Below are 25,476 nucleotides of genomic sequence, written 5' to 3'. Positions count from 1 at the left end.
AACTGTATCCTAAAGTAGCCAGTAACTCGCTACAGGTTCATATAAGATAGTAAGTGGCAATTTGTTTAAAACTTAAGTTCCTTAATTGCATAACCGTCATATATCCAATTTTCAATTTAAACTTCTTTTTCTCTTTAGCCATCATTTCATGAAATGTAAGAAAGAAAGGATAGCCAAGAATGGGTTTCTCAAATATTTTCTTTAGGTTAGTTTGAGTTTCTGTAGCAGTTTGAGAAGGAAAAGAGAAACAGTGGTGATTCCTGCTACATTTAGACTCAAATATCCCTTGGATTTGTGGTCTGGGTGATGCAGTACAGTGAGCTGGGCTCTATGACTGTCATTTTCTACAGAAAAAAGGAAGTGTGTATAGAGGAATTCAGGGAAATTACCTGCAGAGGAAAGTGTCTAATTTCCAAAGCAAAGTGGGATCATGAGCAGCTATTTCTTCTCTTGGAAATCCATGAGATTTATAGCTGGTCATGGGAAATCACTGGGTCACATTTTTCCAGGATAGGTTAATAACTTGGAGAAGTGCTTAATTCTGAGGGTGAATATATAATCAAAAGTGGCCAAAATGCATTTGTTCTCTAAGACCTTCTACCAGTAGTGTGGTCTCAGACAAGCAGTCTCCATCTTCCCAAAGCCTGTTAGAAATGCAAAGTCTCAGGGCATACCTCAGACCTGCTCAGTCAGCATCTATATTTTAACAATATCCCAGATGATCTCACATGCACTAAAATTTAGCAGCCAAACACACACATGCACTTGTGCACATGTATGCACTCTTTCTCTCTCTCTCTCTCTCTCTCTCTCTCTCTCTCTCTCTCTCTCTCTCTCTCTCTCTCTCTCTCTATATATATATATATATATATATATATATATATATATATATATATCCCTCTTTTTCTCTCTCTCCAGTAATCTGAGCAGCAATCCCACACAAACCCTAAGAAATTTGTCATTTAGCAGGATACTGACATTCTTCTCTGTATGTTACCTATCTTTAAGCATTTTATCCTAATAAGTGTTATCCTTAATTGGGGAAGAAGGCAGAAAATTGTAAAAAAAAAAAATTAAAACTCAGCCTAGGGCCCTTGGAACAATGAGGAAGGAAAGAAATGTCTTACTACCATTAAGATGTTTGCTTTTAATGCTTCATTCTTTGATAGAAAGTGATTTGCTAACAGAAAGGTTTTTTCTATAAAGTTGATGACTAAACTCCTTTTCACTCACTGATATTGCAAAAATCATCATTATAACTCGGTCATTCAAACAGCAATGAAGATAGCTCAAGGAACACTGGCTAATAGTAAGAAGCATGTTGATCTCTTCTCCTGATTTACTTTTATTCTAGAACTGTACATGGATCAAAGAGTATAACACAAGTACAAGATGGCACAGAAAAATCTATGCACATGCACATAGAAAGGAGGAGATGGGAATATAAATATAACTCATTGCATAGCTCCAAGGCTTGCAGAAGTAGTCACTACAATTTCCTGTAGAGTCTGTCTATCTGATCTTTACTACTTCTGACGATTAGTTGCATGTCTTGATGTGAAAGAAAACATGCAAACTACAGTGGACCTCAAAATCTAAAGCCTCAGATAAGAACATAGGGAAATCAGGATGGAGAAAACTAAGCAACTATGTTGCTTATTATGTACTTAATAAAAAGCATACAGATTACATCAAGCATAGATGGAAACCTTCATGAAATAAAATGAAATAGTTTTAGATAGATTATAGTAAATGGTTTGGATCCAATAATAATTACCAACTCTTGATTTAAATAATAACCAATACAACAAATAAAAGCTCATTTTAACGTATAGTTGATAAATCATCAGAACATACCATGGATACTTCAACTTACCTTTGATGTCCCTTTAGTAGAAAAATACAAGCCAGATCTTCTTAAAAGGAAGTAAATTTTTTTCCAGGACTTCTTTCCCTGTTCTTTTGCATGTAAGAAGCCATGAATTTCAGGATATGTACTTGAACTTAGAAACATCTAGAAGATAAGGATATGACAATGATATCATAGATTTTCAGCAATTAAATATAAACAAAAAAGCCAAACACAACATCCTTTATGACGATAGAAATCATATAGCACAAACAAGAGAAAATAAGTCATTCCAAAAACCTGAGATAAGTTCCCAATGAAAATATACACTCTCAGCGATCAATATTTAGCTAAAACCCCAAATTATAAGTTATCAAAATCTCTACTTGATAAGCTAGACATCATCAAGATAGTTAAATCCTGATACTTTTCGTCATTTTATGTGGTTTCACTTAATATTTTAAGTTTGCCTACCAACTTCATTTATTATAAAGTATAAGTAAAACCACAACCCTGATTTCAATTTTTAGGTGAGAAGTTGAGCCAAGTCAACTACCAACTACAACAATATCTACCATCCTGTGTGCTCTTCTGAACCATGAAGAGAGGTCATTTGTTTCTCCACTCCCTTAAATATGGGTGAATCTAACATAGTTTTGACCAAGATAGAGGAAGTGACACTGCCACTTCTAGAGAGTCCCACCCCATGACTTCATTCTTGGGAACTAGCTGCCACATAAGACATGTGATTAACTTGAGAACTACAGTGTGTGAGAAACCTAATGAACTACAAAAACTTTGGAGAATGAGGTAGCATGTGGAGCTAGCAACAAAGCTGTACTTGTACTAAAAATACCAGTCTGGAAGTGGAACCTTGGTCCCGAGCCATGATCCAAAGTCAGAGATGATCCACCCAGAAAACTGTTCCCAAATCCCTGATCCTCAAAATTGTTGGCAAAAGGTGAACAGGTAATTTAAAGCCATTCAGATTTGAAAGAATGTGTTACACAGTAATAATTAACTGAGGCCGTAGGCACAAGTTGTTCAGGAAATGGAGACAGAAAACAAATAGTTATATGTGAGTGGCTGTGTTCAAGGTCTTTAATAAGGCAGTGGAAATATATTATTGTCCCATTAGAAGAAGAAAATAGAAATCCCTAATAAATGGGAAAAACTGAAACTAAAATAAATTATCAACAAAAACTATGTAATATATTTTAAAGGACTATTCATGGAAGCACTGGTGATAGATATTTGTATTTTAAATGTGAATTGATTTTTTTATTTAATGAGTCGCAGATATTAATTAATTGACATGCAAAACAGGCAAGTAGATTTTTTTTTAGTTTGAGTGCTTTCCAAGTTATTAAACCAAACCAATTAAATTTTTTAAAGGGAGTCATAAAGGTCACACTAGAGAAAGGAGAAACCTTTTAAAAAATGGAAACATTGCCTCAGTGGAGAGAAGAGGTCAGGGGCATGTGCAGGACTATCTGATTCCAAAGACTGATTTCTCTTGTTTTTGTAATTTAACATTAAAGCAGTATAACTTATAATTCTGGGAGAGGAGAGTTTGGGGAGGAGGCAGAAGGAAATTCTCAATCTCCCACTGTGTCCCAATAGTGAAGTGTCCAGACTGAGATTAGGGGTTCTGGACCGCTGCCATTTACCCTAATATACTAAGGGAGTTCTGGGGAACCCAATAACACAGAAGCAGCCTGTAGGAAATTCTCTTGGGACTAATCATATACCTCAAGTGTTCTGAAGAGTAGAAATAAAACATGCTCTATCATAAAAGCACAGAAAACAAATTAGTGGTAGATATGTCTACCTAATATACTAAAAGTCATGTTATCTTAGAAATGGTAAATGTTGTCTTCATTAAATCCCAGAGGTTCGCAAGTGAGCACAGCAAAGCCTGAAGCACTGTGCAAAGAACCATACAACCTGCAAAAATAAACTACCACATTTCTGATAACAAAGCTACAAATGCACTGAAAATAAAGTAATAGAAATCATTTACCAGTTTTAACAGCAAGGCCTTAGAGAACGACTGTCTCAAAGAACTGACCATTTGGAAGAAAGGAGTCAAAGAGGCACAATGCTAAGGAGATTTTAATAAGGTATACAAGTATTAGAAATACTAGTTCTTGAAAGTATCTTAAAATGGTATGCAACTTTTTTCCATCACAGATATTATAAACGTTAGCATGTGAAATGGATGTAGTCTCTATTTTCCTCCACTAATTTAATTGGTTAGTATTTTATCCCAACAAGATTGAGGTTATTGATTATAACAGCTAATACTAAGTATCTAACTCGGATTTTTATTTTTTCAAATACTTACATATTCCTTACATATAAGATAGAGAAAATTTTTGCCAAGTTTCCTTTCACAATAAGCATTTAAAAATATTTAAAATCGGTAGAGTACTTGCCTTGCATGCATGAGGCCCTGGGTTCAATTCCTCAGCACCACATAAGCAAAAAATAAAAAAAGCCGGAAGTGGTGCTGTGGCTCAAGTGGTAGAGTGCTAGCCTTGAGCTGAAGAGCTGAGGGACAGCGCCCAGGCCCAGAGTTCAGGCCCCACGACCGGACCCAAAAAAAAAAAATATATATATATATATATATATTTAAAATCCTTTTGCAACTAACCAGGGAAAAGAATATTAGCAGGGACCTTTGATCACTTAGGTTTTTTATTTCTTTTTGGTTTCTCCTTCAGGAAAAATTAATCATTCAAGGCATATCATTTCCAAGTCTAGGAATGAGTGAATAAGGGTGTAAGAATTTCCATTCATTGTACTATTATTGACATGGTCTAATTAAAACATATTTTACCTGCACAATCTGTGGAGGGGATATTTCTCCATTGGTTTCAGTTGCAAAGGACACCATGTGCTCTGGAAAAAAGTACTGACGAAAAGACACAGGTTAAGTTATCCCCAAACCCAAATTACTACGTTGCAATTGAACAGAAATCAAAAGCCAAAATTCTCTAAACAAGTGTGTCTAACATTTATACAAAGTGATTATTGAGACTATGCCAGTCCTGGAATTTAATCTGTGGGTATCTTTAATTGATGCTGTAGGATTTCTCTACTTCTTTTTTTTCTCACTTCTATTAGTTGTGGAAGGGGGATTCGTTTTGACATGTCCATATATGCAAATTATGTCCCTTGACCACCCTCATCGTTCATGCTCCTTCCTCCCCTTTCTCTTAGCACACCAATCTCACCAAGCCTCATTATTCCATATCCACACACTGGCATAAAATATATTAAATTTATTTACCTCCTTCACCATCTTTGTTCCACTATTACTAATACCTCCAGACAAGACTTGATTTCCATCCTGTCATTTTTGTCAGACCACTGTTCAGAGGGGCTTTACTGTGGAATTTCACACTTGCACATATTGTTCCTTAACCTGCACATGCAGAGCTGAACCTGAAGATTAGCAAGATACCCCCAATGGTGCCCATCATAGAGATGCTAGAGCCTGGAATGATCAAATTCTGCCATCAAGCTGGCAGTGAGCTTGCTCCACATTTCTTTCTAAGTCCCCAAAACTAGGCATTAAAAGATAATTAAATATGTTTCAGTCAAGACACAGAGAAGTAACAGGCAAAAGTGATGCTGCCAAGGATCCCATCCCAGAACAGAAAAGATCCAGGATGCAGTAGTGTTGCTAAAAAGTCTAGGCCTAGGCCTTCCCAGTTACTCTTTTTCCAGACTTGTTTAATCACACAATTCAGCCAGGGAAGTTGCTTAAAATATGAATTCCCAGGCCTCAATCTTGCCTTTTCTGAGTCAGTCATTCTGGGTAGGTCTTGGATTCTGTGTTCTGGATAAGAACTGTGACTCCATTAAGTAAGGTTCATGATGAGACAAGTTTGGAAAACTACACGCTGCAATATTTCTTCCAAAACAGGGTTTCTCAATAACCATTCTACTAACATTTTGGTCTAGTCTATCTGCATTATACAGTTTTCAGCAACATTCCAGGCAGTGGGTCTTTCACATTGATGGTATGACACCCAAAATATCCTCAGATACTATAATGTGACCCCAAAATTGAAAACAAAAACAAAAACAAAACATTGCTCTGGGTCTACAAAAGGCATGTCCAGTCTTATTTAAATAAAATTCAATAATTCAAAAGGATGGGGAACTAAACTACACAGTTCTTTAAATGTGAGTTAAATTCATGCCTTAATAAAGATTCACAACAAGAATACACTTTCCCCTTCAAACCTAATTCTATTTAATTTTTATTAGAACTCTTATTTTCTTTTGTCAAAGATCATCCCATTATGTTTCTATTAATAAGTTAAAATGAAGGAGAATGGAAGATATCTTTCAGGGTTTGAAAATATCCTATTATGGTGTGTATCATATATATTTTATAAAGGATCATTTCAATCCAATTATCCCAAGCTTCATGCAAAAATACGTTACAGCTGCAGAGACAAAAACAATTTAAAGTAATGAGCCCAGAGGCTATTCTGATGACTCTAGATACCCAGTCTTCATTAGGACGTGACACACATTTATTTTCTTTTAAAGAGACTTATAATGAACGTAGTAGTTACCAGATAATGTACTGATTTTTAATCCCATTTCTACTTAGCTTAGAAATGACTGCACTGCAAACAACATTCATTTAAAGGTTGACACATGTCAATCTTACATTTCTGGTTAAGCTACAACACTTCCCATAACCACCAATTACTTTAAAAGATTTATTATTTAAACTTCCTAAATGTTTTAAAGAATTGAAGCTCTAATATTCTGGAATATATTTGAGACCCTATAGTAATTAATTTTCCCCCAACCAATGTGTGGTTATTTTGCTTTGTTCTGTTTTCCTTAAGGACAAAGAAATCAGCATTAATTTCCCCAAATTAGGTTTCCCTATGCTTTTAAATTAAATAATCAAATTCATCTTCCTTCAGATTTTCTTTAAAAAAAGCTAAAATATAAGTTCCCGTGTATGTATCTGAACTTCCTAGTATGATGTTGACTAATAATTGCTAAAATGAGAATGTATGCATAATGTTAATGGAGTATATACCTATAATACTAAATTAAATTGTATTTTATTATTGACTAATCCTCCTCTTCATATAAAACTTAATGGGTTCATTTAATTTCCATTGCTGCTTATGGAGATTTCACTTACCATTGGGTTCTTGAAGAATTCATATTTGGCATAATTTTTTCTAAAGTATAGCTTATTTTCCTCTCCCATTCCCCAGGTAGATACCACTTCAACCACCAGTTCATGGTCTTCTATTGCTCTTTCTGTGAAGAACACTTTAGTGAGTATGTTGACAGAGAGTCTGACTGGCAAACAGACCATATAATTATATAATCATGCAAGTATATAAAATAGATGAAGCATGTGTTATTATTAAACATAGCAAATTTCAGTTTGATCCTAAAATATCCCAACTGGTAAGATTCCATATCAATTCTGAATTAGTAATGTCATTTTACACTGAAGCAGCCATCCATATCCATGCCGTTTTTGCTAACTCTCATTCTGCTTTTATTGCTGTGGAAAGTACAATATGAGTTTGGTAACAGAACTGAGACATGAGAGCTATTCTTTCTGCAACTGAGATGTGAGAGCTATTCTTTCCACAACTCATCACAGTGCCAAAATTAAAATATTTGTTCCAAGGTTGAACAATTCACCTCATTAAGAGATGGAAGAATTTTGACAGGTTCAATAAGCAGTTAAAGCACATTATCTGGGTTGTTGAAGAAAAATTTTAAATAGGTACTTTAAATGAAAAAGTTGAATGCAGGTAGACAGAGGTTTTTAAGAAAGCTCAGTTTCTTGTGGCACTTGACACTTTCAAAGCGAATATTAAGGAAATTCTATTTTGTATTAACAATAAAGGCAGGAAAACAGGCTGGGAAGGTGGCTCAGTGGTAGAGCGCTTGCCTTGCATGCATGAGGCCCTGGGTTCGATTCCTCAGCACCACATAGCAGAAAAAGTCAGAAGTGGCGCTGTGGCTCAAATGGTAGAGTGCTTGCCTTGAGCTGAAGAGCTGAGGGACAGTGCCCAGGCCTAGAGTTCAAGCTCCACAACCGACCAAAAAAAAAAAAAAAGGCAGAAAAGATAGGAAAACCCTTAACAGAAAATACAAACTAAGCAATGACAACTTTAAATAGATAAAACAACAACAACGTGCAAAGATTATATCTTAATAGTGATGATGACATTAATAATAGTATTGTTCACAGTACAACCCAGACTATAAAGTACCCAAATACCTGTAGCCAGGAGAATGAATGGGTGATAGAAAAGCCCACAGTACCACTGTACTACAACCATGAGCAAAAGTGAAGATGGGTTCAAACAAGGTGAAAAGGGCCATGGCAGGACCCTGACATGAGGTTCAAAACAGGGAAAATTAGCCTGCGGTGCTAAAACTTAGGGTAACAAAGTTTACCTGGCAAGTGGGGTGTGGGGGAACAAGTAGGATAAGGGACACAATGTCTGAGAGCTATCTGAGCTGTCCACATGTGCTGTACACACTTATTTATTTATTTTTTTATTATATATTTTTTTAATTGTGAAAATACTGTACAGAGGGGTTACAATTACATGGGCAAGATAATGAGTACATTTCTTATCAAGCATTGTAGCCTCCTCCTTTGTTTACCCTTCCCATCCCTTCCCATCCTCCCCGCCCCCCCACCCTATCCTCTCCGCTCACCCCCCCCCCGAAAGTTGTAAAGTTCGTTTTCGACATAACGACTTGTACATCTCATTGTTGCAATGGGTCCACCTGTATCCCTATTTAAATGATTTGTTTTTCCCCTTCCCCTCCACAAATTATACCAACATCAAATACAGTGAAAGCAGGGGTTATACCATGGAGGAGGGACATACAAAGCAACAAAGAAATAATCTTATAAATGTGTTAGAAACAATCGCAAGAAAAGAAAAACATTTTTGTGTGTGTATGTGGTGGGGAAGTCAGTATGGGGCCTTGCATCTGCTAGCCAGGTACTCTATCAATCACTTGATCTATACCTCCAGTCATTTTGTGCTTTAGTTATTTTTTTCAGATAGATTCTTGTTGTGCCTAAGCCAGCATCAAACTATGATCTTCCTATCTATGCTTCCTATGTACCTGAGATTATACGTGTGGACCCTACCATGCTTAACTTGTTTGTTGAGACAGGAACTTCACTAACATTTGCTCAGGCTGGCCTTGAGATGAGATCTTTCTGATCTCCAGATCCCATGTAGCTGGGATTATAGGCATAACCCATCATGCTCAGCTCCATTTTTCTTTTCTTTGAGGTGTGTGTGTGTGTGTGTGTGTGTGTGTGTGTGTGTGTGTGTGTGTGTGTGTGTGTGTGTGTGTGTTAAAGCACACACGCACACATGCCAATACAAGAGCTTGAACTCAGAACCTGGGTACTTGTCCCTTAGCATTTTCAAATACCACCTGAGCCACAAAGTCACTTCTGCATTTTTTGGTTGTTTAGTGGAGATTAAGAGTCTCACAGACTTTCCTGCCTAAACTATCTTCAAACCACAATCCTCAAATCTCAGCCTCCAGAGGAGGTAGGATTGCATGCAAAAGCCACTGGCACCCAGATAGCATCACTTTTCTTATTTTGTGTCATCTTTCAAAATGAAAAAAGGTGTAATCAAATTTTTTCCTCTCTTGCAATTGTTTCTAACACATTTATAAGATGATTTCTTTGTTGCTTTGTATGTCCCTCCCCTACGATATAACCCCTGTGTTCACTGTATTTGATGTTGGTATACTTTGTGGAGGGGAAGGGAGGTGAACCCATTGCAACAATGAGATGTACAAGACGTCATATCAAAAAACAAACTTTTCAATTTTGGGGGGGCGGGGAGAAAGTAGAAGTGGGGGGAGGGGAGATGGGAAGGGATGAGAAGGGGAAACAAAGGAGGAAGCAACAATGCTTGATAAGAAATGTACTCATTACCTTGCCCGTGTAATTATAAACCCTCTGCATGGTATTTTCACAATAAAAAAGAAATTAAAAAAAAGAATTATCAATACAAAGGAGAAAATGGAGAACAGCTAAGAGATATAAATTTCTACTTTTTTTTAGTGTTTCTAGACCTTTTTGAAAAGTATCTGTGTCTTAGAAATTCAATGCTCGGTAGTGATCTGTGACCTACTATACCTGAACTCTTAAAAGTAATGTCATACTTAAATAGGAGCTTCCTCATCTGAAAGGAAGTTCTTGAAAAGTACCCAATGAATATGGATGAATTTGAGTTAAGTGCATCTACACTCAGAGCTCTGTTCCTAACTCTGATTGTTCCTCTTCTGTCTCACTGACTGGCTCCCTTCACTGCCTCTCCTTCCTAACGCATAGTCCTTGGATTTACTCTCTCCTTTATCCCTCTCTAAAGGAATTCATTCTCTTCTTCTTCTATGACATCTATCAGGTTCCTTGAAGTGAATCTGTGCCTACAAATGCTTTTATCCATGCTTCAGTCCTAACTGGGATACTCTCCACCATCACAACCACAGTTTGTTGAAAACCAAAATCAAGAAGGCTCTTCAAAATAGCAAACACAATTACCATATGATTAAACAATCCCACTTTTCGACACACAGCCAAAGGAATAAAAATAGAGATTGAAAGAAATTTTTGTTCATTAAATGTTCATAATAACATCCCCAAGAGCCGAATCAGAAACAACCCAATGGCTGTTAAGGGATCAATACACACAGTAGGAATGAGGATCTGACAAAAAAGTACAACATGCATGAGCCTTGAAGTATATGAAGAGTGAAATAAGACAGATACACATGTTATATGATTCCACTTTCATATGGTTCCTAGAGTGGCCAAAATTCATAAAGAACTAAAGAATCAGTTGCCAGGGAATAGGTGAAATTAGAAGTTATTGTTGTTTAGTTTGCACAGAGTTTCAGTATGGAAAGATAAAAGGTCCTAAAGAAAATGGAGGTGGAGTTTGCCTATGAATGTGAACACATATAGTGCCACTGAACTGTGCATTTAAAACTTGTAGGGTAACTGGATGGTGGTGGCTCACACCTGTAACCCTAGCTACTCAGGAGGCTGAGATATGAAGATCATGATTCAAAGCCAGTCTGGGCAGAAAAGACCATAATACTCTGGCTCACACCTGTAACCCTAGCTACTCAGGAGGCTGAGATATGAAGATCATGATTCAAAGCCAGTCTGGGCAGAAAAGACCATAATACTCTTATATTCAATAAGCCACCAGAAAACTGGAAGTGGTTGTAGGGATAGGAGGGGAAAAGATAGAGAAGGATGGAAGTGAGGATGTTGAACTAGATGCATTATATTCATAACCTGACTTATGGGATTTTAATCTTTTTGTAATCTCTTAAATTTTTAAAAAGTTCTTATGAGTGATGAGTTGGGGGCAGTACAGAGAGCACTGGGGGTCTTCATTAAGTAACATGAGACAGCATATTGACAGCAATTTTATGCTATGTACATCTGGCTATACATTTGAAAAAAATCTGAAAAACATACTTGAAACTGATTTTGCTTCCTAAATTCTCTTAAAGTTGTCCTGCCCACCTTTTCTAAAAGAAGATAAAATCAAAACTTACCATGGTATCTTTCTTTATCTTCATTACAATATCATTTGCTTCTCACAGCCACAGCTGCTGGGTGTTGCTCCCAGTGTGTCTCAAAAGCCCCAACCCTATTCCCAAAACCAATCCTCAGGTGCATCTTCTTACATGGCCTCCTCTCATTTCTACTTCCTCCAATCCAACCTGGGAATTGCTATCTTGAAAACCCTCCTAGAGCATCTATATTAGTATAAATCCTGCCCACAGTGCATTCCTACATCTACTTGTTAAAGCAGTAAACCTATTAATCTGGCAACTACAACTCATTCATTCATCCACCCATTCCACGTATCGTCAATTGAAGACCACAGTGGGTCAGACATTCTTCTTGGAGCTGCAATGTTGTAATAGACAAAATAGGAAGAAATAACGGCCTTCATGGTTCTTTCATTCAAATGGGCAAACCCAGATGATAAGTAAAAAAAAGTGCCTATTAATGATGGCAATAAAGCCCAAAGAAGAAAATGGAGCAGGGAAGAGAGGGGAAGGGAGTCCATTTCCAGTGTTGCTCCAGAAAAGGTTCAATGAGAAAAAAGTTTGAGCAAAGCCCACAGGAAGGGAGCCCTGAGCTGAGGGTAAGGCTGATTTGTTCCCAACACAGCAATGAAGTTGATGTGACTAAAGCTAAGTGAGAAAAGGAAGAGATTCCCAGGAGAAAAGTCTAGAAATAAGAGTCATAAGATGGGGGAGTGGGACACAGCACAGAAAGGACTGGGTGTCTTCACTGAGTTAAAGACAGCATATTGAACAGTTTCTTCCACATGAATGGGCATGTTTTCATTGGATCACATTCATTGCTCAGTGGAGAGCTGAACTGATTTGAAAGATATATATATATATATATATATATATATATATATGCATACACACACATATATGCATATATAATATATATAGGTATAATATATATAGGTAACTTATATATAATTATATATAATTCAGGGCTACTGAAAATTAGATATGAGTGAGAAAGCAAAGCACTTAAGGATGATGTCATGGGCTTAGTCTCAGCCCTGGGAAGGACTGTATAAGCATTTAGGTGTGAGGGAGAAGGGAAGTAATAAACACTGAGACAAAGAGACAAACTATTGGGATAAAGAAACAGAAACTGTACCTTTTATAAACTTTTGATTCTTGCCTCTGTCTACTTCTCACTCAAACCGAGATGACACTTGAAGCTTGTAAAACAAAGGTACCCATAAGTAAGTGTACTTTGTTTTGAACATTATACCTATGTTCTCTGTAATTACAGTGAGAAAATTTCAAGGTTATTAATCAAGATGCTTGCGTGCTTTCTTTGCCAACCTGAGTTCCTTTGCTCCAATTATCACTAATAGACCATGGTTTGTTCTCAAAATTCACTACAGAGGGGAAAAATGTCAAAGGCATTTTCTTGGGTTTTCAATCCTCTAAAAGTAGATTTTGTCAAACTTTGGCAAATATAATTGCTTAAGAAGAATCATGCTTGAACCAGTCTTCCATCTATCTAGCCTTGGTTTCCTGGGAACAGAGTTAGTTAAGGGGTTAATGGGGATAGAGTGGAAACTGTGTGGGAGCTGGATACTACCAGGATGATGTAGGACCCAGTAATTTCCTACCCTGCTTCTACCCACAATTGGAATGTTTTCTGGGTGGTAAAACACTAGAAAAGCTTACAGGTGTTGTGTAGCTTAAACCACAGCCTTGACATTTCCTATCATCAAGAAGTGAGAGGCAATAGCTGAATGTAACGTCAAGTTGATAACTTTCCAAATATGGAGAAGGGGTGCCACAGAGTCAAGTTCCCCAGGGGGAACATGAGAGGAGGGCAAAGAGAAGACCAGCAACTTTAGAGGCTTGATGCTTTAGGCAGTAGGCTTTAAAGGAGCAAGATTCCAGAATATGAAGAGAACAGATGAGTAAGAATTAGCAACATGCTCCATAGGAAATGTACTCATTACCTTACTCATGCAACTGTAACCCCTCTACAGTATCTTTACAATAAAAATATTTTTAAAAAGAATTAACAATACTTCATTTTAGCCTTGAATACTACAGTAGGATGTTGGAAAGAGGAAATCTCAACCTTCACCTGTGCATGCCTCAAACCTGTGTGCAACTCAGTGATGTAACTTTAATTATTTACTGCAACAAGGCTGGAACAATCCAGAGATCCAACAATGAGAGACTAAATTCCCTGTTGTTAAAAGGAACAGGAAGTAGGAGGAAAATGAGGGACGGGGTAACAAGTTTGACAAGAAATGTACTTATTACCTTACTGATGTAACTGTAACCCCTCTGTACATCACTTTGACAAGAAGAAAAAGAAGGAACAGGAGACTCTGAAACAGGAACTTATTCCAGTTACAGAAATAAAGGAAGGTACAACACTGTATGATTTAAACTGAGAACTAGCTTACTGTTGTATTGTATGTTAATAATACCCAAACAAGCTGAATATTCTTAAAGACATCAGATCCTAGTCAGGATGCAGGTGGCTCACACATGCAATCCTAGCTACTCAAGGATGCTGAGATCTAAGGACCTCAATTTTTTTTGTCTTTCCCATATGTTATTTTATTATTATTGTTATTATATTTGAGTAGCTGTACAAAGGAATTTGGATTTAACAAAGAAATTTATGGAGACAATGCATCCTGATCAAGGTCACCTCTTTCAATATCCTCACCTATATATTTTTTTAATTTTATTTTATTTTATTTGTGAACATACTGTACAGAGGAGTTACAATTACATAGGCAGGATAATGCATACATTTCTTAGCAAGCATTGCAGCCTCCTCCTTTGTTTACCCTTCACATCCCTTCCCAGCCTCCCCCCTAGCCCCCAATCCCAATCCTTCTCCTTCTCCCCCTTTCCCCCCCACCCTGCACCGACATTGTAAAGCTCGTTTTGGACATGACAACTTGTACTTCTCATTGTTGCAACAGGTCCACCTGTATAAGGACCTCAATTTGAAGCCAGCCCAAACAGTCTACAAAACTCCATCTCTAATAAACCAGTGAACCTCTGTACCAGAGGCATAGCTCAAATTGTAGTGTGCCAACTATAAATGTAAAACTCCAGCAAGATCACAAGGCCCCGAGTTCAAGCCCTGGTACAAGCACAAAAATAAATGGATATATAATGAAGATATCAGCTCTTCATCCTTAGAATCTATAAATGTTACCTTATCTGGGTGATGAAGGTGTCATTGAATTGAGAACACTTAGTTGGGGAAGATAGCATTGATTAACCAGTCAATCACAAGCATCCTTTTATGAGAAAAGTAGAAGGAGATCTGACACAGACAGGAAAATGCAATGTGTTTCAGGTGCCAGAGAGGCAGATTCAAGTGGTGCCACAGCAAACCATGGAGTGCCAGCAGCACTTGAAACTGGAAGGGGCAAGGAGCAGACTCTTCTTAAGAGTCTCCAGGACTGTGACAATATATACTTCTATTGTTGACCAAGTTTGTGGTGATTTGTTACAGTATCCTAAAAAGTTAGTATAACCTAAGGAGCAAGTTCCATGTCCATTTTGCAGATGGACACTGTGGTTCAGAATAGCCAACCTGCCCAAGTTGATTGGCAGCCAACTTGGCAGTGTGACTCCCCCAAGATGATGGTCTGTCTCCAGCAGGGTAGCACCCCAGCCTGCATGCAAGGTCTAACACATGGGAAACCCAGCCCTCTGCCCGGTCTGTTACATCCTGCTCATTGTTTCTACATCCTCCTCCTCACCTCCCATTTCCCTGCAGTTGTCATGTTTCCATTGTCTTCATTGCTTTTATTTTGAAATGTGTTCAATACACAGTTGCTATTTAATTGAAAATGAACATGTTTTGAGTGTAAAAGATAATAATGGCACCATTTCAAATTATACAACTCTTTTTTTTTTTTTTGTCGGTCATGGAGCTTGGACTCTGGGCTTAGGCGCTGTCCCTCAGCTCTTCAGCACAAGGTGAGCACTCTACCGCTTGAGCCACAGCGCCACTTCTGGTTTTCTAGTGGTTTATTGGAGGTAAGAGTCCCACAGACTTTCCTGCCTGGACTGGCTTTGAACCTTGATCCAGACTCCTGAGTAGCTAGGATAATAGGCGTGAGCCACCAGTGCCTGGCTTTCAAATTATACCACTCTTAACCTTCCACAAAAGTAACAGAGATCATTTGAATTTGGACTGCACTTAAAACATTAAAAACAAAAAATCAAGCTACATTTGAACAGCTGTGACAAATCTGTAACCAAGGTAAAAGTGCAGTATAGGTGGTTACCAAGTAGAATCTGACTGGGGTGAAGCTTGAGAGGTAGAAAGCCTGCCCAGAAAGACAAGGCCCTACATCCAAACCAAATAGCACAAACAACAATAGCGCACAAGCAAATGGCCCTAGGAGGCATAACTGTTCATCACACTTAAAGAAAAATTAGTATCTGTTTTATAATGTAGATAACATAGTGAACTAAATACAGTTTCTCTTTCTTCCTCCCTGCCTCCCTCCTTTCCCTTTTTTTCTTTTTCCGTTCCTCTCTCTCACTCTCTCTTTGTCTCTCTGCCTCCCACCTTCCTCTCCTCCCTCCCTCCTCCTCTTCTCTCCTCTTTCTCTGTACATGTGTATTCAGTGGGGGTGGGAGGGCACTGTTTTCTGTTTGGCATTTATGAGGCAGTATCTCTCTCTGTATCTCAGGCTGGCCTCAAACGTAATTCTCCTGCATTTGCTTCCCAATTACAAAGATTACAGGTGAGGTAGGCACCAGTGGCTCACACTTGTAATCCTAGCTACTCAGGACGATGAGATCTGAGGATCACTGTTCAAAGCCAGCCGTGGCAGGAAAGTCCAAAACTCTTACCTCCAATAAACCACACACACACAAAAAAAAAACAAATGGAAGTGGATCTGTGGCTCAAGTGGTAGAGCACTAGCCTTGAGCTAAAGAGCTGAGGGACAGCGCCCAGGTCCAGAGTTCAAGCCCCACAACCGACCAAAAAAAAAAAATTACAGTTGTGTACTACCACCACACCTGGCAATAAAGATGTAGGTATGACAGAATGATAAAAGTTGCTAAGGCAGATTACTTTGACAGGAAAAGAAAAATTCCTTAATAGAGGTGAGACACTGGAGAAGACCAAATTCTTTTTTGCTGCTCCTATTTGCAGAGCACCATTTAAGACCTGGGAAAAAGAAGAGGAAAACACTGGACAAGATGTCTTCTAATAAACTTTATCTTGACTCTCTTCCTTTAGACCTATTCTAAACCCTGCTAATTTTCAGCATCTAAGAAGTCCTTCTAAATAATTCATATTAAAGGGGCTGGGAAGGTGGCTCAGTGGTAGAGCGCTTGCCTTGCATGCTTGAGGCCCTGGGTTCGATTCCTCAGCACCACATAAGCAAAAAGAAAAAAGCCGGAAGTGGCGCTGTGGCTCAAGTGGTAGAGCACTAGCCTTGAGCTGAAGAGCTGAGGGACAGCGCCCAGGCCCAGAGTTCAGGCCCCACGACCGGACCCAAAAAAAAATTAATAAATAAATAAATAATTCATATTAAAAAATAGAAACATACTAATCCTACAACTAGAGCTCTTGTTGCAACATCCAAAACTCAGATCTTTTCAGAGTTACACTTAAGAAAAGACCCCTGATAATTTTCACATAACTTCATCATGATTATTTTAAAGACCTTAGTTTTAAAATTTCATAAAATCCATCTAAAATAGTATATTAAAACATATTATTAAAATGTTACAGATACATTTTTAATCATTTCATTCCCAAGCATCATATTTCCTACCCCTAATTGGCTAACCAATAATTGATGAAGCCTATTTTTAAAAACTTCTTGAAGTTATTTTCTAGAAATTGGAAAGTGAACTACAGTAGTCAAATATGTAGTTAGTAAAACAGAAGGAAGGTATTTTAAAGTTACTTCTAAGAAGTAATCAAGAAAATGGAAAATGAAAGAAAAGCTTCAAAAGGGTCTTAAAATCCTTTAAGCAAAAATGAAAATGCTCTACTATTTTAAGTTTTATTTTTGTTTCTTATATATCAGTCAGGTCTTATAATAGAATTATTAACAAATGAAGACAACTGAGTGTAATTCTGTTTTCTGTTTAATTTTCAGAACCTTTCACTTAAAAAAAAAAAAAAGAAAAGAAAAGAAGAAAGAAAGAAGTTTCTTCTGAAACTGTTGATTTAACTTCAAAGTCTTTTAAAAAACCTCAATCCTTCAAGAATGGGAAGTGCTCACCTGTGACCTTCTGCCTGGATTTCTTCGCTGAATCTACTGAAAATACAGTGTAGGGCTCAGATAGAAACCTGAGTCCCTACTCTTCTCATCACTTGATAAGAGAAGAAACAAAAGTGGCTTTTACCTCTAATTCACCCAGAAAACAATTCTTGGTATCCCTTTGTTACAGGAAACTCCTAGAGACAAATAGCCCTTGTACTTCTCCATGCTGGGCAGAAACTACACACATTCTGTCAATCTTATTTTCACAAAAATGAATAGCCTCTGACCAAGCAAAACAAAAATAGAAGATACAAAAAATCATACAGAGCTCAGTTTCTAAAAGGTTCCTTAACCTAAGAAGACCGCCTAATACCACCAGGATCCCCCGAGAAAATTGCCACTGCCAGATACAACTCCCCAAGTAAAATAATACAAAAGTTGTGATGTTTCAGCTTGAAATTGATGAATCCTTTGTAGTTTATTTCTCCAGAAAATCAAAATAGCCTTTGTGTTAACTCAGACCCAACCATGAAAACGTGTATAGTCATAAAAATGCATTATTTTTCCACATATGTTTGCCTATATGTTAATCTCAAGATGAGTGGGTAAATATCTGGAGTGCTTATAAATGGCTTTCACAAATTGCAAGTTACCCAGTATATAATTTAAAAAGTAAATTGCCATCTTAGCATGGGATATAATTTCTTCGGACTCTTCCAAAATCCCTCCTTCTCTCTACTTTGCAAGCCATTCTTTGTACTTTATGTGCCAGTACCATGGATTGCACTCAGGGCCTACCTTGGCTTGCTAGCTCAAGGCTGACACTCTAACAATTCAGAATCACTTCCAGTCTATCATGTTGTTGGTTAACTAGAGATGAAGTCTCCTAGGTAGCCAGGATTCCAGGTGTGAGCTACTGGTGCCTGGCTTTAAGCCATCCTTTATATTAGATGACATAAATGTCTAACAGTTCAATAAAATTTAGTGCAAACATATTTGTCTTTGGCATTGGGTTACAAAGATACACACAATGCACACACACACTAAGTAAATGTAACTGTTGTCAAGAATTATTGTCTAACTTAATATTATGACTACTAATGAGATAGCTGTAGAAAACATCATAGCAGCAACAAAGATATTGAATTGGCCCAGAGGTTCAGAAAGATGCCTGAGCCAAGTCTTAAACAAAAACTTTTAACATTTTATTTATTTTTCTGATTCCTAAAATGATACATTTTAGGGAATGTTATAGATAACTGAGTCACAATCCATCTTTAAATATACCGACAAAAAAAAATAAGCATATAATCTTTTCTTATTTTCCCTTCTTGTCTTTTCTCTGGGTCTCTGTGAAAAAAACTGCATTGTGTTTACAGATTGCTTTTAGCCAATCATCATTACACTCTTATATTTGCTCACACCTGCTTTAAAAAGGCAGTACTTCAAAACCATGACCAAAACCCGCTGTGACTCAGTATGGATGTAGTATATTTTATACTATTAAGTTTGACTTTTCAAATTAATTGATACTATAAATAATCTGCTTTGAGTAATCTTATTAACTAATCATAAAGGCTTAACACCAATTGTGGAGCCCTACATCTCACTATGAATTCACACCATTGCAAAGGTTCCTAGTGTCTCCAGGAACTCCCTCTGTTGTGCTCAAGACTTGTAGTCCTCTGAACATCTGTGAGAACAGGTGGTGGCAGCCAGTATCCCGATCATCTCAAGGAAGTGCTTCAGGTCAGCAGTGCCATGTGCCTAGGAGCTGGGCATCGTCAAGAAGAAGGTATGTCTCCTCATAGCTTTCACACAGCACAGGCAAGTACCACCCAGACCAGAGAGCGGTGTCCTCAACATTTTCTTTTTACGCTTCCCAAACTGCAATGCTAACTTAGCTATCAGTAAGTCTGGATAGCTGAAGATGTTCATCTTCATCTTGTTTTTAAAGGGATTATTTTAAGAAATAGCTAAAATAACTAAAAAGAACAGCCCGGGAGCTACAAAGCAGTTAGCCAGATAAAGATGTGTGGACATGCTAGAACTCAAGATAGGGTCCTCACTGAGCATGCACAAGGCCCTGGATTTGATCCTCAGCCCCACTAGGGAAGGGATTCCCAAGATCTTAAAAGCATTAACAAGTCAAAATGAGTGGAAACTGCAAACCATGTGTAGGAACTTGCAGCCAGTTCTCCAAATGGAAACTGAAGAGCGTGTGGTAAGACACAGCTGCAGGTATGAAGGGCAGGCAGGTCACAGGCACTAGAAACCCAGAAGGGACATTAATACTAATGCAGTGGGAATCATGTCTGTATTCAAATGGATCACATTAGTGCCCTAGAGACAGAGGGACAGTTGCCAAGCTGACATAGCAGAAGAGAGAGTTGGTGGGACCTGCCTGCAATAGCAGAGGCTTATAAGAATGTAAAGGGAAAACCAGCAGCTCTAGCTGTATGACCTTCCCTTTATTCATTCATTCAATCATTCATTCATCCATTGTAAATATGTTGACCATTTCTAGGATGTGAGTGGCTCCCAGAATGGCACATCTCCTAAAGCTCTGCATCAGGGCCCACAATTCTCAGCACAAGAGTCAGAGAACAACCTGCCCCAAAGGCTTCACAAATTTTTTTTCTGCTGGTGATGAAGATGGTCACAATCCTGAAAGCTTGTAAATCATAAACGGCACAGGAAAGTCATTATCAGCTCCAGACAACAGGAAATGTGTCATGTTCTTTTGTTTTAAAAAATGTATAGTGCAGTAGCTACTTCAAGGCAGGCAACCATGAATTATCGCACTCCAAACCCCCACACTGTGCCTGCTTCTGTCCTTAAGAGACAGTAGATTTGGCTGTACACACAAACACAGTTTCATTAAAAGCCTCCAGTCATTCATTTTGCTTATTAAAGCCACTCACAATGATATTCACAATGGAAATCTCGGCTGTTCCTAGCAATGATACAAAAATACAATTAATTCTTCTTTCCCGAGGACTCTCTAGGTATGTGCTTGAGGTACTGTGTTAATTGCCACTGTTTTGTACCATGGCTCCAATTAGGAATCAAAATGGGAGCAAGACAATCATGGATCCCATTAAGTTCAGGAGGAGTTGAAGCTGAAGATCTCTTCCCCCACCCCATGAACTGCCTCTTCACTAACAGCCAAGGCGAGAACTCCATCTGGGGAAATACACTGACATCCAGTGGTTGCTAAGCAAAGCACACTCTTACAAAACCAGCTTTAGTAATTTGTGAAAGAGAAAATATGTGTTGGTACAATGGCATTTTAAACTGAAAGTCTATAATTTTGTGTGCAACTAGACCCCTAAAATAGTATAATTCATAATCAGACAATTCAAAGATTATTATGATATGAAATCAGGAAATCAGGCTGCTTTCAATGATTTCTCTATTAAAATTTTCAGCAATTTATAGCCAATGATTTAGGGCAGAGAAGTACTGACATTGTATTTAAATGCCAAACATACTATTATCATTCATGTTGTATAGAGGTTCAAGAACAAGCAATTTTCTAACCTGATCCTCTTGCTCAGACAAAACAAATATCTGGCTTTGTTTTCAAGTGAATCAGGCTAGCTCAGTTTGATCCCAGTACCACCTGGATGAAGAAGGTTTATTTGAAAACCAGCTTAAATTATGTCATATCTGAGAGGTGGAGATGTACTATAAACAGAGACAAACCATCCACCAAATCCCAGGAACACTTTGCTTGATAAAGTAAAATGAAAGCAACCTGCTTCAGAGGAAAATACATAAACTTTAGTATCTTATGGGTCGTGGATTTCTGTAGTGTTTAACCCTGACTGAAGTATTGCCCCACCAATTTTTGTACCACTTTAGATAAAACAGATATTAAATAAAACCTTATTATGTACACTAACAGTGGCAATCACACACATGCATTCCTATTACAAAACACTAATAAGACTGAAGTTCCCTTTACCACAGGAAACAACATTCTGAATATAGACTTGGTCCCATGAACCCACTATAATTTTGAATGTCAAGAATTTCCCTTCTGACTTCAGTACTCAGTGGTATAGCTTGATGGGTCAGAAGGAGAACATGTCTATTAACAAAGAATGTGGAGCTATTCTGCTTTTATCTTGGTCATTAAAGTACAAAAAAAAAATCTCATCCATACCATCAGTTAAAACATTCTCGATTGTAGGGCCTCAGGATCTTGAAAACACTAAGCTTCATACATATGCAGACCATAAGGGAAGAGGCGGAAGGAACATGGACAAAGTAGCAGGAATGAGAGGTAGATAAGGACTGTTCCAGGGATCTGTGGGTAGTGTGATAGAAATGAAGAGCACTACCTCATGTTCCACAAAGGTGAAAATGTAAATTCTGGCATGGTAATAGATACATTCAACAGTAAATCAGAGAACAAATTGTTCTCAAATTCAAAGACCTCCAACTGCTTTCCTCTGACTCAGTGTAAATTCCAGTTCTACTCTGTGGCCTATCAAACCCTGTAAGGTCTGGCCCTGTGAGATTCTCATCCATTCCTTTCCACCAAGCAGATTCCACTCTAGGGGCACTGTCCCCTGGGCTGTTTCTTATACACAAATACATTGCTAAATCAGGGTCTTTCCAATGCTCTCTCTACCATCTGGAACAATCTCCCATTTAACAACTGCAACCCCTGGGCATTGTGTGCTCACATTCTCTAGTCAAGCAGGAGGCCTCTAAGGCTTTTATTTAAAGAACATCTCCTGGCTGTCCCCAGTATGCACTGTTATTCTCTCTCTTCCTTCCCCTAGGAGCTTGTCATCATCTGAAGTGTAACAAATATTCATATTTTTACACTACTGGAACACAAGGGAAAAGGGTTTTAACCTAATTTTTCATACCAAATCCCCAGGATTTTCAAAATTATACAAAAACTGGCAAGAATTGGTTTATTAACATTTGCCATACTGTTTGAAGCAGAAAGGATGAGAAGAACTCTTACTTTATGTAGAATCTATAGGGAAAGGCAGAAATCTAAAAAAAAAATTCAGTATGCAAAAAAGCACGTCATCTACACAAGTGAACGCAAATACAGCGTATGTTAACAAAGAGAGACTAAGCCAGGCACATGTCTTTATTCTCAGCACTCAGAAAGCTGTGGTAGGAGGATCATGAATGCGAAACCATCCTCACCACATATCAGGACCCCGTGGAGAGTCTGAGCAATGCGAAGAACTCTACAGAGATTTTGAAATGCTAAATAGAGGCTCTCAGTGTTATGAAATTATAGATAATTATATTTAATTCTCAAGCTCTTTTCTCAGGTATGTACAATGAGATGAAATATTTTTGTGTCTAAAAGATATTCTTTTAGAGATGAGTACCACTGGCTCATTCCTGCAGTCCTAGAAAAAGATAAGGCTAAAACCTGAAAGATTAGTGATTCAAAGTCAACTAAGACAGAAAAGACTGCAAGACTCTATCTCCAACTAACCACTAAACTGTTAGGCCCAAAGTGGGGCTCAAGAGGTAGAGCTTCAGCTGTGAGCAATCTGAGTAAGATCATGAGGTCTTGTGTACAGGCACACACACATAAAATGTTTTTCAGGAGAGGAATGTAGTTGAGTGGTAGAATACTGGCCTAGCATGCACAAAGCCTTGGAGTTGAATCCCAAAACATAACACACACACTCACACACACACACACACACACACACACACACACACACACACACACACACACGTGAGTGTATATGTATATATATATATATAATTACATATATATATATATAAAATACTACCTTCCTTTAAATTATTTTCATAGAAAATATCCTTTTGATCAGAAGAGGTCAGGAATGTTTCCTACACAATATGCATAGCTGACTAGCTGGTCACCAAAATTTTTGTAGGGTTTTTTTTTTTGGGGGGGGAGGAGTCTAGTCGTGGTGAAGGGTTATGAGGCAGTGACCATTTGTTGCTTGTTTATCTCAGCTAGCAGAGCAACACATGGTGGTAATCCAAACACCTGGTTGTTTGCCTTTTAAGCCCTGCAAATCTTTAGCTTGGGGCTCTCCTCCTAGGCTCTGCTGTGTCTGAGTGTAGGATGAGGCCTGAGATGCAGCTCGTCTAAATAAAACCTTGCTTTTGCATTTCGGAACGTCTGACTCCTGGTGGTCTTCTTGGTGGGGGGTCCTGCAACTTGGGCACAACATATTAGTGGGGGCTCGTCCGGGATACCCCAAGAGACCCCAGAGACTCAGACTCCAAAGGCAAGAAAACAGCGAAAAACAAGTCATTTAAGGATACAGGTGGACCCGTTGCAACAATGATTAGTATAAGTTGTCATGTCGAAAACGAACTTTACATCTTTGGTGGGGGGGGAGGATTGGGTGGGGGGGAGGTTGGGAAGGGATGTGAAGGGTAAACAAAGGAGAAGGCTGCAATGCTTGATAAGAAATGTACTCATAAAAAAATAAAAGAAAACCGTGCTTTCAATTGTCTCTGTTAATTTGTCTTGTCCTGTTTGTCTGCTTTACTTTCATTTTTCTTTGTGAGGATGGCCGCTCCGATTCGTATTGTGTAAAGGGTTGTCAAAGTGGACGTGCTTGTACGAAAACCCTGGAGGAACTTGGAGACATCCCAGATCCTCTTGCGGGGGTGGGGGTCCTTGGAACCCCGCCGTGAGAATTTTGGGGCGTGGGTCAGTGAGGTGTTGGGCTGGAACTGACCAAGAGGGTCTCCTAACCGAGACCCAACTCACCCACTGTGGGTCCGCTTCTTCTGCTTCACCATTACAGGAGTCAGTGGACCACTTCGGGAGATTTCCACTTCGTGAGCTTTTTTCTTTTTTAACTGTCAGGCCTGAGAGTGTTTTGTTTGTACTGTTTATTGTTTTTTGGACTGTATGACTGACGGGACTGGAAACCATGGGCACCACTCCACCTATCCCCCTAGACTTAACAAAAAGAAACTAAGAAAGAGGAAAAGAAATTGTACCCCCAAGTTTTTCAGGGAGATAACTTGGAAGAAGAAATGTTTCCTCCCCCATACTCTCAAGGTTCCTTTTGCAGAATCTGAGAATAATCAAGAGGAGGAGGGAGCTATAGAACCAGCAGCCAAACCTTCGGCACCTGCCCTTAAAGTTTCTGAGGGGCCAGTCACTCCACGACACCATGGGATCAACCCCCCTTCTAATGCAGCTGTTTTACGCACCATAGGTCCTGTGGAAGCAGATGGTTGACAGCAATTATTGGCCATTTTTTACCAGTGATGTATACAATTGGCACATCCAAAATGCCCCCTTTTCTGAGAAACCCCAGGATTTAATTTATTTGCTTGAAACTATTCTCTTTACTCATCAGCCCACTTGGGATAATTGTAGTCAGCTTTTACAAGTCCTTTTTACCACTGAAAAGAGAGACCAGGTCAAGGCTCCACATGCTCTAGAGGGGATGCTAAAACAACCGCCCCACTGGTGGATGAGCAATGTCTGCATGGTCCATTACCAGACCTTGTTACTTAACCCCATGGGGATCAGCTTCTTTTGCGTACCTATAGCATTAAACCCAGCTACTCTGCTGCTGGATCCAGATCTGGAAGCACCCCTGCATGACTGTGAGCAGGATCCTGGCCCAAGTATATAGTCTCAGGCCAGACTTGTTGGACTCGCCACTATTGCATGCCGAGCATACCTGGTTCACAGATGGCAGCAGTTTCAGTCTAGATGGAGGAAGGTACACGGGCACAGAAGTGACCACGGACACTGAGATAGTTTGGGCAGAAGCACTCCCC

At 38.6% G+C, this 25,476-nt stretch overlaps 1 protein-coding gene across 2 annotated transcripts in view; it reads right to left on the bottom strand.

Annotated features, from left to right (window-relative positions):
• The window catches only part of Grb14 (growth factor receptor bound protein 14), a 137,378-nt gene that overhangs the window by 25,949 nt on the left and 85,953 nt on the right, over positions 1–25,476 (bottom strand). For both annotated transcript variants that reach the window (XM_070021850.1, XM_070021859.1), the window contains 3 exons: positions 7,035–7,156; positions 4,692–4,766; positions 1,877–2,014 (listed from right to left, as the gene is read on the bottom strand). In XM_070021850.1, coding sequence (XP_069877951.1) covers positions 1,877–2,014; positions 4,692–4,766; positions 7,035–7,156 — 335 coding nt within the window. The remainder of the gene's footprint in view (positions 1–1,876; positions 2,015–4,691; positions 4,767–7,034; positions 7,157–25,476) is intronic.

The sequence above is a fragment of the Dipodomys merriami genome, unplaced genomic scaffold (genome assembly GCF_024711535.1).
Source record: "Dipodomys merriami isolate MVZ:Mamm:240054 unplaced genomic scaffold, mDipMer1.0.p SCAF_1, whole genome shotgun sequence".
Lineage (NCBI taxonomy): Eukaryota > Metazoa > Chordata > Mammalia > Rodentia > Heteromyidae > Dipodomys > Dipodomys merriami.
Note: the sequence above shows the minus strand (reverse complement) of the source record. Positions and strands in the feature narration are given on the sequence as shown.